Raw genomic sequence first — 13,652 nt, 5'->3', positions numbered from 1 at the left:
TAATGTCTGTTGATTTGATGTAACATGTGGCCTATCATAGTCAGCAAGTTGTGGACCGACTATGCTACCAAACCAGTTTGACTTTGGGGCACCTCTAAGGTCGTTGTTAGGGTTGAGCGATCGGGAAAGATTGGATCCTGATCGGCGATCGAGCAAATTTCACGATCGGGATCAGGATCGACTGGAAAATGATCGAAAATCGGATTTTGAAATCTCAAGATTGGCCCAACCCTACTGTATATATAATATACCATTAAGTTTGAGTGATCGGAAAAGATCGGATACCGATCGGTGATCGAGCAAATTTCACGATCGGGATCAGCTGGAAAATGATCGGAAATCGGATTTTGAAATCTCAAGATTGGCTCAACCCTAAAAGTGACTTTTCCCATAGATAAGCACTGACTAGGGTTGAGCGATTGGGTTTGGAAAAGATCGGATCCCGATCGGCGATTGAGCAAATTTCATGATCGGGATCGGCTGGAAAATGATCGGAAATCGGATTTTAAAATCGATCCTGAAATCTCAAGATCGGCTCAACCATAGTCGTTGTTTAAGCAGCCATAATTACCCATTAACCCCCTGGACTAGAATGAGGTCTTCACTGCAGGGAGACTGCTACAGATCCCCAGTGTTCATCAAAAGATGCCAATGTGCAACACCAGGGATCAGGCAGAAGAGTGGTCAGGAACAAGCAGGTCAGCTGGTCAGATGGCAAGGTTTGTAGGTCAGGTCCACAAAAGTGTTCAGGGCAGGCAACAGAGTGGTCAGGAACAAGCAGGTCGTCTAGGCTGGTGGCAAGATTTGGAGGTCAGGTCGAAAAAGGTGATCAGGTTAGGTAGCAAGGTTCAGAGGTCAGGGACATGCCAAACGTCAGGCACAGGTAACAGGCAGGACAGGTGCAATGTCAACAAGCCAAGGATCATATCACAGGTCAGGTCAGATGCAGGAACACCTTACAGCAGGTCTAGCTAGCTAGAAACAATGTTGTTCAGGTGTAAAGTAGAGGGCTAAGCAGGGCTGTGGAGTTGGTAGGCCAAAGCACCAACTCTAACACCTCTATTTTACCAGAGCCCGACTCTGATTCCTTAATAAATGGCTAAAAGCCATGATCACACAGAAGCTGTAAAACTCCTCAAATTTACGAAAAAAATAAAAAACTGAATCCCTATGAAAGTAAATATGTAACAAACTATTTATCGATTAATTGACAATTATGATTCATTTTCCTTTGAAGCTGGAGTTGGTAACGTTTTTCCCAAAACTGGTCCTGACTCTACAGCTTTGGATAGGACCAGGGATTGACTAGGGACACAATTATTGGTGCAAACTTGGCCCTTTAAGAAACAAAGAGTTGGCACACAAAACCTAAGTGCCTCTGAAGCTGAACTAGAAGGAGGTCACCAAACGGAAGCCAGAGAGAGCAGGGCACCATGAGGAGAAGGACATCGGTGGCAGCGGACCAATGCCATTATATGGCCAGACAGAAAAAAACAAAACAAGACAGCCTTAAAGGGGTCTGACTGGTGGTTGGTATGAGATTTGGGATCACTATCAATCCTGAGATCTGGGGTGCAATCCTGGTTATGATTGATTGGAACTCCCAACTGTTTCAACTCAGTACAACCTCAGATCAATATAGTCCTAGTCCGCCCAGTAATGTATATGAAGTACTGTACCTTTTTATGTCCATGATTTCATACAGAAGTTTAGGGGCTGTTCAGACTAAGTAATTTAAAGCTGATGTAGATTAAGGAGGATTCCACCTTAAAATCAGCTCCAACTTCTGGCCAAAATCGGACTCCCATTGCTTCCAATGGGAACTAATGACAGATGTTTCTTTTGTTTTCAGGACGTTGAAAATAGAAGCTGCCTGCTCAATGTTCCCGCAGATTTCGCCTTGATTCAGCAGCAGAACCCATGGCATGAGACTTCTGCTATCAATAATTCCTCTCGAGATTTCATCATGTGAACATATCCTTAGACTGCTTTCACACCGGCTATCCGTTTGGAGGGCTACAAAACCACGCATGTACATTCTAGTGTACTTCCATGTGCTATCCCTGTTTGTCTTCTCTATTTTTCAGCAATGGGTGATGTCCATGTGCTGGCCATTTTCTTTCTTGGACCCATAGACTTGCACGGCCGAGACGAGTAGAACAAAGAAGATAAATAAGACATGCCAATGGTTTTTCTCGGTCCCTGGAAAACAACGGATGTGTGACTGGCTCCACTGATTATAAGGGGTCCGTGGGCTATCCGATTTTTTCACTGATAGCACATGGACAGAAAAGTAGATTGTGTGAAAGGGTATGTGCGCAAGGCCAAGTGTCCGGTCTAAGGGGGGACTCTGATGCCTGATTCCTATACTGCTCCGTGACAGCAGAAATGGAACAACCCCCATTGAAATCAGTGAAAAACAGAATGTACACCATGGACATCTGAGTGCATTCCTCATAAAAAACCCTCGCCCTGCACACTCGGTTGTATGCATGAGGTCTTAGGTCCCGTTCACACGGGGAGCGGATGGGTGGATTTTGGCCCGAAGAGTGATGCAGGAAGCCACGTCACTCTCGGGCCAAAATGCGCCTGCCACGACTGTCGCGGCTTCCGACAGTCGCGGCTTTCCCCTCCGGAGTAGGTCAATTCATTTGAGCCTACTCCGGAGGGGAAAACCGCGACTGTCGGAAGCCGCGACAGTCGTGGCAGGCGCATTTTGGCCCGAGAATGATGTGGCTTGAAATGAATGGGCCTACTCTGGAGGGTGCTGCCACGAGGCGGACACCGGGGCTGAATCAGACGCGGAATCCGCCTCAAGAAGGAATAGACCTCTATTATGAGGGGGCGGTTTATGACGTGGATTCAGCCCCATAATACGCCCCCTCTTTGTGAACGAGCCCTTAGGGTCCATTCATACGGAGGAAAATGGTGAGGAATTTGGCTGAAAAAAAAGCCTCCCATCAATTTCAATGGGTTGTGCTAGCTTTTATTTTCCACTAGCAGAATAAAAAGCTAGGAGATCGCACACCAAATTCCTCACCATTTTCCTCTGTGCGAATGGACCCTTACATAGCGCTGTAGTTAGCACCATATAGCGGCACTCTGCAGTGTGAATGAGAGCTTACACTGTAGCCAAATGCACTCAGATCCGGCCACAACTAACCCGGACCGCCGAGGATCAGCTGAGCTCCCATAATGCAGCAGGAAAATAAATTTCGCTTTGGATATGACCGGAGAAGAAAGTACAGTATGCAAGTAAGAATCAGTCCAGTGAAGTATTTTCCGAGTTTTCTCTTAACTTTTCAGGGTCATCCTGTAGTTTTTCCTAAGTGTTACCCTCCATATAGCTTGCGGCTAAGCCATTGCTAAGCAGGGTATTTATCACCGATTAGGCTGCAGTAAAACACCTTCAGACTTCAGTAACCCATCTCATTTATATTTCATTATCTGGAAACTCCTGTGTAACATAAATTGACTCACATGTAGTTAAGGGCTGCTTGTTGTCAGCTTTTCCTCCGAGGGTAAATTAATCTTACTGTTACAGGTATCAAGCAATCACTGTCCCTCTTACCTCCGCTGTGTATGGAGATGGGGCTGGGATATCGATATCCTTTGTACTGCTCTGCACATGGAGAAATGACCTCCTCTTGTTCTTCTGGATCAGGCCCGGGCTCCATAACCATTTTAGATGCCGTGATTATTACAGTGCAGCATTGTTATATTGCCTGCCGCACTGCCGTTATTAAACTCTAGGGGGCGTATGGAAATGTGCACACTATATGCAGTCTCATGGGTGCATGGGACGATATTTATGCATATGGTGTGATCCACACCCATAGGTTAACATTGTGGGTGATTATGCAGTACTCACGGCACTTAAAGGGGACTTTTCACCACCTCCACCAACTCAATGTCTTTGCATCCTTCGATAGGTGGCGCTCCACTGATTCCAGCGCAGTTGGGACCTCTTCATTAGTGCCTGCCTGAGCAATTATTTTAGATAATGTCGGCACATTTATACTCTCTATTGTCCAAAACTGTCTGTTCAAGCCAAGGACCGCCCACTAGGGTTGAACCGATCTTGACTTTTCAGGATCGATTTTGAAATCCGATTTCCGATCATTTTTCATTCAAACCCGATCTCGATCCCAATTCCGATCCCAATGCAAGTCAATGGGATTTTTTTACTAATCAGGAGATCGGATTTTAAAAACAATCCTATTCACTATACAGCATGAAATCTAATAATTGAACACTTTAATTGTTAGAATCCACGCTGTGTAGTGATTTTTTTTAATCACTAAGTAGCCAGAGGATTTTTTTTTAATCCTCTGGCTACTTAGTCCCCCCTGGTGTCCACTTACCTGCAGAGATGGCTGCTCCGGTGCCTGGTGTTCTCGTTCTTCTTCGCCTCGCTGCCCCCTGCCTCCCAGGTTAGGAGAGTGTGGGCGGGTACTGGGAGGGGATCCGGATCCAGCCCGACCCTCACTCGTGGACTTGGTAAGTATAATTTAATCGAACGTTGCCTACCCCTGAAACAAGCATTTCCCCCCCATAGACTATAATAGGGTTCGATATTCGATTCGAGTAGTCGAATATTGCGGGGCTACTCGAAACGAATATCGAACCTCAAAAATTTTACTGTTCTCTCATCTCTAGTAATATGTATTGAATATATAAAAATGTTGAAATGAAAAAAAAAGTTGTTGTTCACATCAATGTTACGACAAATTAGTTAAATTACAAAATAATAAAAATTTTAAGTGGAAAAAAAGATTTACTCTATCTCTGAAAATGTCACTGAAAATTCTACTTTAGCATAACCAACAATTTAATGTATTTTCTGTGAGCGAAGCCGCCGGGTATTCTACTAGTAAAGAAATATAAATAAGATGGGGGGTAATTTCTTGTTATTGTACTTAAGTCATTGTACATAAATATTTCGTACAATAACATCAGTCTCCGAATGCCTCATGTGACTATAGTAGTGTTGCGCATCCCCTGTTATGACAAGTATGACCATCACCGCACCATTCACATGGGCCACTCTCTTCTTGTGATTGTTGGGATCTCAACAATCAGATACCCAGCAACCCGGTACTACTCCACTATGGTGTGGACTGGAGATAACAGTTATTACTGGTAAGGTCTCTCTAAGGTCTCCTACGTAAAAGTTGTCCAAACCTGACAATTTTAGGAGTAGGACTAGACAACTATCTTATATGTATGAGAGTGTCCTGACTCCCCCGACAGATGATGTTGGAGGATAGAAGACTAGGTATATTGAATTTCAGTATCCTTTCATTCTCAAGATATTTCACCACCAAAGGGCATATTAGCAGGTGTATTCTTGAGACTACCCCCTTGAAGTAGTGTTCCAGTAATTTAAAGTTTTCCTGTCTATTAGATAGGTGATAACTGTTTGATCGGAGAGAGGGTCCGACCTCTGGGATCACCACTGATCACAAAAACAGATTCTCCTAGCTTACAACATCTCCCAACAAACATGTCCACCTTGGTACCATTTCCACACAATGTCCATGCTCTGTTGTCTACACTCCCTTGCATGTATACTTCTTGATGCTACCAAGACTGCTGGGTCTGTCCATGACCAGATGGGTATGTGTTACCTTCCTGTTACTTGAAGGGCCAGAGAACAGGTCAGTAATTCTTCCCCAGTCTACCACTATCAGTCTGAAGGTATAAAGGTCTGTTTCACCTGCCATGCCCTGCTTTAGCAAAGGTTCCTAGTTCTATAGTGCATGCATAGGTATATGTTACTGTGCCAAAGTTTTAGACAGGAGTGGAAAAAAGCCACAAAGTAAGAATGTTTTCAGAAATTAAGGGTTAATAGTGAATGTAGAAAAGAGAACTGTAAATCCCATCAGTATTTGGTGTGACCTTTGCATTCACTTCTGCGTCCTTGTCTCCATTCTTATGGTCCATCACGGGACCGGAAGAACAGAAAACTGGTCCTTCTAATGGTGGAAAACAATGAGCCCCAAGGGACACCACTGACTATAATGGGGTGTTATTTTTGTCCTGACATTGTTGGACGAAAAATTTCAGGCTTGCAGGACTTTGTTCAGACTCTGTGCCAAACACAGCAGACGTGAATGTGGCTTAAAGGGGCTCTATCAGCAAAACCTAAAAAAGAATGATCTACTTACGCATTGTGCACGCTGGGCGGGCATTCAGGGTGTGTCTTCTTCATCCACGCCTCCTCTTCCTCCGATGTCCTCGGGTCCTGTCCTCCTCCAGCACTCGCTAACTGACATTGATAAAAAAAAAATGGCCTTGGCGCATGCGCAGTAGCCGTAGTAGAAGCCATTTTTTTTTAATCACTTTCAGTTCACGAGCGCCGGAGGAGGACGGGACCCGAGGACATCGGAGGAAGAGGAGGCGTGGATGAAGAAGACGGCGCACCGTGACTGCCCAGCATGCACAATGCGTAAGTAGATCACATTCTTTTTTAGGGTTTTATTTTAAAACGGGGGGGGGGGGGTAGTTTAATACAACTTTTACGGTGCCTTTTTAAAGGCTATTCACGCATATGTGGGGCTCTATCAGCATAATTTTGCTGATAGAGCCCCTTTGAAAAGGTTGTCCAGGCCACAAGTAGTGACTTCTCAGGCCCTTTGCTGAGGCCGCTGATTGGCCTCAATGCTCACGTACGGCTGGGACTTCCGCCACACATCAGCTCGGGACTGAGTAGAGAGGCACTGGAGCACTGTGGAAAGAATGAGAATGAAATTTTTTTTTAATTTTTCACTTCCCCTTACCTATTTAAAACTTAAACAGGTTGTCCATTTTTGCCTGGGCAACCCCTTTAAGATAAGTGGCAAGTGCCCCAATATTAGTCTAACTCATGTATAGTTTTCACATGGTCTTACGCCATACACATCACCCGTCTCTAGTCTAGTAGAAGATGGTATCATCCTCCACACTCGATTTCTACCCTAAAACCATTCCCTCCCTAATAATTCAATTCCTATCTCATTACGGGCTCCACATTCATACGGTGGCGCAGGACATACATTTTTAAACCGCACATATCAGTTTTGTTTGCCTTGTTCACTATTGGAGATTAACCAGAAATCTTTCCGAATAATAATTAGCTATAAATAATAGCGCCTCGGCGTTCTCCGAGAAATCCTCCTGGTCGTCTCTATTTACAAACTGTTTACTGCTTTTTGTGTCCTTGAGAGAGAAAATCAGGGACGCAATTCAATGCGAAAAAAAAAAAAAAAAACACGGTCAAGATACCGGAGTTCATAAATTTTCTTCGGCTTCGGATGAGTTCAAAGAATTACCATGTAAGAAAGCCTTACAGAAGGAATTTATCTGATTATTGCGGTAATAATTACCCAGCTGTTTATTGCAGATAGAGAAATAATTCATGCAGGCAATAGGCCGTGCTTGCGGTGACACTCCGCATTTAGTAAATATGCAAACTGTTCACTTCTAATTAAGCGAGCGAGAGGACGCCCTTATTAAACGTATAAACTAAAAGTGCCGTCCTGACAAGTGATGAATTGTTACATCACGCAAACTCTTGCCACAGAATTATTGGCATGAACTTGGGGTTTAACTTCATTAAGAGATCTTATGGGAGAGTTAAATGAGGATGGACAGCGTAACAAGGCCGCCCTGACAGCCAATAATATGTTTCAGTCTAATGAAACTGCACCAAAATTTCGCGCCGAGCGTAATAAATCTTCCAAGACGGTCCTGCGAAGGTGGATCTGAGGGACGGGGAGGAGGAAGGAAGGTGGAACCTCTGATAGTTACCAAGGTTTGGTGCACTAGAAGGAGAATGGTTGTTGACTGTTCTAATAGAAGACCGAAGCATTCTCAGGAAGGCGGGGGTTATGAAGCAATAATCGGTCACCTAGGTCTAGGAGGAGACAACTCCATTTGGAGTTGGTTTTGGAGACAACCACTCATCACCGGGGTCTATTTCATGGGGTTGTGCTGTTATGGACACTTATCACACATCCACAAGATAGGAGATAAGTGTGCATAATTTTTCGGTCACGCTGATTCTCCACTCACAAGGAAGCTTTAGGGGCTTTTGGTCAAAAATAAACGAGTTAAAATAGATGGCCAAAAAAATGAACATGTTAAACATTTTCGTCAGTTTTCCGGAACAAATGGATGTAAATGTGAGCCAAAGATACCGCAAATTATTACTTCTGTGCCCCAATTGTTACTTTTTACAAAATGTGGGCAAGGGTGCGAACTCCTTGGCCCCCCAAAAATACCCTTATTGTGGTCGGGTTATCTTCACATTCATGTAGTGTCCTCCTGATAACCAGCCACGATGTCCTTATTGTGGTCAGGTTATCTTCTCATACATGTAGTGTCCTCCTGATAACCAGCCATGATGTCCTTATTGTGGTCGGGTTATCTTCTCATACATGTAGTGTCCCCTCCTGATAACCAGCCATGATGTCCTTATTGTGGTCAGGTTATCTTCTCATACATGTAGTGTCCTCCTGATAACCAGCCATGATGTCCTTATTGTGGTCGGGTTATCTTCTCATACGTGTAGTGTCCTCCTGATATCCAGCCATGATGGACTTATTGTGGTCAGGTTATCTTCTCATACATGTAGTGTCCTCCTGATAACCAGCCATGATGTCCTTATTGTGGTCAGGTTATCTTCTCATACGTGTAGTGTCCTCCTGATATCCAGCCATGATGGACTTATTGTGGTCAGGTTATCTTCTCATACATGTAGTGTCCTCCTGATAACCAGATAACCAGGCCATGTGAATGACGTCTGTGAAGCAGATGGGATGCTATAAGGCTAGGTTCACACAGAGTATTTTGGTCAGGATTTTGAGGCCATATCTGCCTCAAAATCCTGACCAAAAAGACGGCTGCCATTGAAATCAATGGGAGCCGCTCAGGTCTTTTTTCCGGGAGCCGGTTTGTTCTGGCTCCCGGAAAAAGAAGCGACTTGCTCATTCTTCAGGCCGAGTCACCTCGCAATTCAGCCAGAAGACACACCATCCTCCGGACTAGGCCCATTCATTGGGCCTGATCCGGAGCGGAGTGCGCAACTGGATGCTGGTGCAGTGCACCGGCTTTCAGTTGCGGCTACTCGTATTTTGGTCCGGAACCTGAGGTGGCCTCCGTCTCAACTTACCCTTACAGCTGATCCAACGGGTCGCCAGCTGTCCGACTCCCAAGAATCTTCAATTGAAGACCTATAGTTCATCAATGAAAAAAGCTCCAGATACCCCCTTTAAGGACTTGGTCATGTATTGCTTCATCTCTCTTTTTCACTATGAGGCCGCCGCTGATCTGCTATTCCGTACACACATATTCTAATGCTACCAGTTTACCAGTCCTGATAGCGCTTGTCAAAATGGTGTATTTTGTCCCCGGAACGAGAAGTAAATAATTCAACCTATCAATATTTCAAACGAAGGCAGGAAGAAAGGATTGCGGAATTGGATTTTATAATGAAGCGTGTTGTAATTTGTAAACAAGGCCACATGCTGACACATGTCTGGGGAGAATGCAGATCGCAGGTAAACAGCTTCATAAAAATACAAATGCGTGGCGAAAAGAGATTTCCGCTACTGTACAAACAATAGACACATCTGATACCTTTAGTCATTGAAAAGTCCGTCCCGTGAATTCATCATTTAAATTTGACCTTCACCAAATCATTGACATCCTGGGAGTAGACGGCATAGACGCTACAAATACAGCGCGCCTCGGGAATATGCAAATGCTCAATATGACAAATTCTCAAAATAGAAGCCGAAAAATAGATGCAATATATTCATACAAATGTCTTTCTTGTTTTTGCTTTTCGTTTTGGCGGTTGGCTGTTGTGCTGATATTCGCATTCATATGGCACAGTGCGTTAGGTTTCACGCACGCGCCCCAGTGTGTTCTGATGTGTTATCTAGTTTCTAAGATTGATAGCCCATCCTTAGGATAAGGCCTTCAATATTAGGGTCCATTCAAACAGAGGAATTTGGCGCTGGTTCTGGTGCGGATTCGACGTCAGAATCAGGGCTGAAAAAAAAAGACTCCCATTGACTTCAATGGGTTCCGTTTTCTGCGCGGAACCCATTGAAGTCAATGGGAAAAAAAGGCTTCCATTGATTTCAATGGGTTGTGGGGCAGAAAACGGAAACCATTGTAGTCAATGGGAGTCTTTTTTTTCAGCGCTGATTCTGACGAGGATTCCATGCCAGAATCAGCGCCAAATTCCTCCGTGTGAATGGACCTTTAGATTTTCAGGGGTCCGACACCCAGGATCAAGGCAGCGCAGCAGATCCGTACAGAAGTGCTATCCCATTGAAGTCTATTGAACTGTGCTGCAGTACCTACACTCACCACTATAGTTTGTATGACGAGTGAGCAGTGTGGATCTCCCGTGCTGCCTCGGTACTAGTGATCTGCCGGGGTTCCCAGTTTCGGAACCCCTGCAGATCTAATATTGATGGGTTTATCCTAAGGATGCGCCATCAATCTTAAAAAATGGAGACATTGTCCACCTTCACAACAAATTTTCATTACTCCAATGCACCTAAAATAAATGATCCTTTTATTACCATCCATTCAGTCAAAAGATATGGTATTGGTTATACGTCAATTGGCTCTTGTTCTCCGAATGGGCGACAACATTTTGTTTTTTTCCGAGAAAATAAATTGGTACCATCCATATGGAGAACAAGAGCTGATGTATATGTAATCTACAGGGGCTTTATCTTTTAAAAGGTTTGATGGATTCTCAAAAAAAATCTAAAAAAATGGCAAATTAATTAACTAATAATTAATAAATTACCGTAAGTGGTATTACAATGCGTTACGCTATTTATCAATTTGTACTTGGTGACAAGTTTAGAGAAAAATTTCATCGTTTCATTGTATCCCATATTCATACACACATTAAGATTTCTATTCTTACCTTACAAAGGTGTTTTTGATGGAAACGCCTTCTAAATACTTCTTCCGTGCGTAGTAGTTGTGGACATATTTTCGGACATAATATCCTTGCCATCTTTTTTGAATCTTGAGATAAAAAAATTTAAATTAATTTCTGAAAAAATCAAAAATTCTTCTTTTGGTGCTTTGTAGTTGAGAATATAGCAGACGTAGGATACAAGTATATTTGTTGTATAGAAGGGGCAGGTAACCCCTGTCCTTCTGTGCTACTTTGGAAAATAATGGACATCAACTGAACCAACTGGCTGATTCAATAGAAAAACACCACAAATTATTTTCTAGAATCATTTATTGTACAATTGAACGTCAGACACTAAACACATATAGTCAAGGGAGTATCAAACACCCTCTATGAATTCTCTTATAATTACAAAAATCTGGTCCTTGGAAGATCTTAAATTTAGGAAACCTCAAATTTATAACCTCAAATGGACAACACACAAGAGATTCCACCATTTCATTATTTATTCAACAAATAATGAAACCCAAAGGCTGAGTTCACTCAAAGACAAAAAGAAGAGACATCGAGCAACTCATAGTATAGTAAGTAGATAAAACAGGTAGAGAAAGGGGATATATATATATATATCTCACCTTGGGAGGTTGTGAGGACGGTCACAACTCCTATATAAGCTTGGGGACCACTTATTCAGAGGGCCCCTTCTCTGGGTGAAAAACAGCTGCTAACGTTCCTGACACCCCTTGGGTGTGACTAGAAATGCTCAGAAGACAAATACATGGACAATGGAGTCGATGTAGTAGAAGGAACTGCGCTCTCACCCGGATTTTGATATGACTTGAATTTTATTAAACAATAATAACACAACTACGCGTTTCAGGCTTTCAAAAAATGCCCTTCATCAGGTGAAATTCGCCTTTGGGCCGAATGTGTCAAGTTATATCAAAATCCTGGTGAGAGCGCAGTTCCTTCTACTACATAGACTCCATTGTCCGTGTATTGATCTTCTGAGCAAAGGCTGAGTTCAGGCGGGGTTTTTTGGTCAGCATTTTGAAACGGATTCTGTGTCAAAATACTGACCAAAAAAACACCTGATACTGAAATCAATGGGTGTTGGTCATTTCCTTTTTGCCGCGAGCCGGAACAAACTGCTCGTGGAAAAAGGTAATGACCGACACCCATTGAATTCAGGCGGATTCCACGGCTGATTCAGCCGCGAACACCCGCCTGAAGACACTCCCTCCCGACTAGGCACCATTCACTTGGGCCTAATGCAGAGCGGAGTGCTGCAACTGGATGCCGGTGCCATTTTTTGCCTCAACGTGAAATTCGGGACCAAAAAACCCAAATAGAAAAGCCACCTGTGAAAAACAAAGTGCCCCCCATGAATCAATAACCTGTAAAACCACCGTTACAGCAATAACGTGAAGCAATGGTTTCTGTAGGACTTTATCAGTCTCTCACATCATTCTGGAAGAATTTTGCCCCACGCTACTTTACAACATTGCTCCAGTTCACTGAGGTTTGGCTTTTTCTATTTGGACTTTTATAAACTTGAACATTTATCAAGTCATTAATCTTTCTCACTGGACTTTAGATTCTTTGGAAATGGTAACAATTGCTCCTCCAAGATCACTGCTGACATCTTTTCTCCTTGGCATTTGCTCCAGACCAGCAAACTGCCAAAATTCCGCTTTCATAGAGGTTGTCAAATTTGATGATGATCAATTAATTAAGGCTATTTGATTAGGAGCACCTGTGGTACTACTTACCCTCTTATCTCTATAAAAGAAATAAGGGCGTACTTATAGGAGTTCCCAGGCTTTATTATTTTATGGCCTACCCTTAGGAAAGGTCAATAATATCTGATCATAGGGGGACCAATCCCCCCATGGATTAGCTGCAAGGGGCCCACTTCTGGCCCCGAAGCAGTTGGCTGCAGTCCCTGTATAGTGGTTGGGAGCTGGTACTGACCTTAATGGGAGCTACAATACAGTAACAGAACCCAACCACAATACAGGGACCACAACCAACTGATTCTGGCCCCGTGTTGTGTATAGTATGGTCATTGGAAGAAACAAGGCACAGCTGATTCATATGGGGGCTGGCTGTTGGACCCCCCAACGATTAGCTATTTATGGGCTATCCTAAGGATAGGCCTTAATATAATAAATTTGTTTGAACAACCATATATGCACTTTGGCACGGTTTAACTTGTCATGTGTTGATGTTCATTTGAGTTTGTATTCACCTAACTTTAAGACTAGGGTTGAGCCGATCTTGAGATTTCAGGATCGATTTTAAAATCCGATTTCCGATCATTTTCCAGCCCATCCCGATCGTGAAATTTGCTTGATCGTCGATCCCTCAACTCTAATTGTATATTATATACACAGTGGGGTTAAGCCGATCTTGAGATTTCATAATCCGATCATTTTCCAGCTGATCCGGATTGCGATCATGAAATTTGCTTGATCACTCAACCCTATTTAAGACCTTCTAAGGTCCAGTTATTTTAAACCATGTACTTTAAGAGTCACTTTTATCTTTTCTTTTTCTGCTTTTATGCATCTAAAATAAAAAATAATTTGCAAGTAATTTAATTAAAAAAAGAGTAGAGTATACAGCTTTAATGTGAAAGTTTGTGTGTTTGGATGTTTGTTCCTCAATCACGCCTAAACGCCTGAACGGATTTGCCTCAAATTTCACACATATATAC

General features: G+C 43.2%; 1 protein-coding gene across 1 annotated transcript in view; it reads right to left on the bottom strand.

Moving 5' to 3' along the window:
• The window catches only part of SPATA17 (spermatogenesis associated 17), a 131,495-nt gene that overhangs the window by 77,967 nt on the left and 39,876 nt on the right, over positions 1-13,652 (bottom strand). The window contains exon 5 of the mRNA XM_075267166.1: positions 10,937-11,040. Coding sequence (XP_075123267.1) covers positions 10,937-11,040 — 104 coding nt within the window. The remainder of the gene's footprint in view (positions 1-10,936; positions 11,041-13,652) is intronic.

This window comes from Leptodactylus fuscus, chromosome 3 (genome assembly GCF_031893055.1).
Source record: "Leptodactylus fuscus isolate aLepFus1 chromosome 3, aLepFus1.hap2, whole genome shotgun sequence".
NCBI classification, from domain to species: domain Eukaryota; kingdom Metazoa; phylum Chordata; class Amphibia; order Anura; family Leptodactylidae; genus Leptodactylus; species Leptodactylus fuscus.
This window is presented reverse-complemented; position numbering and strand designations above follow the sequence as displayed.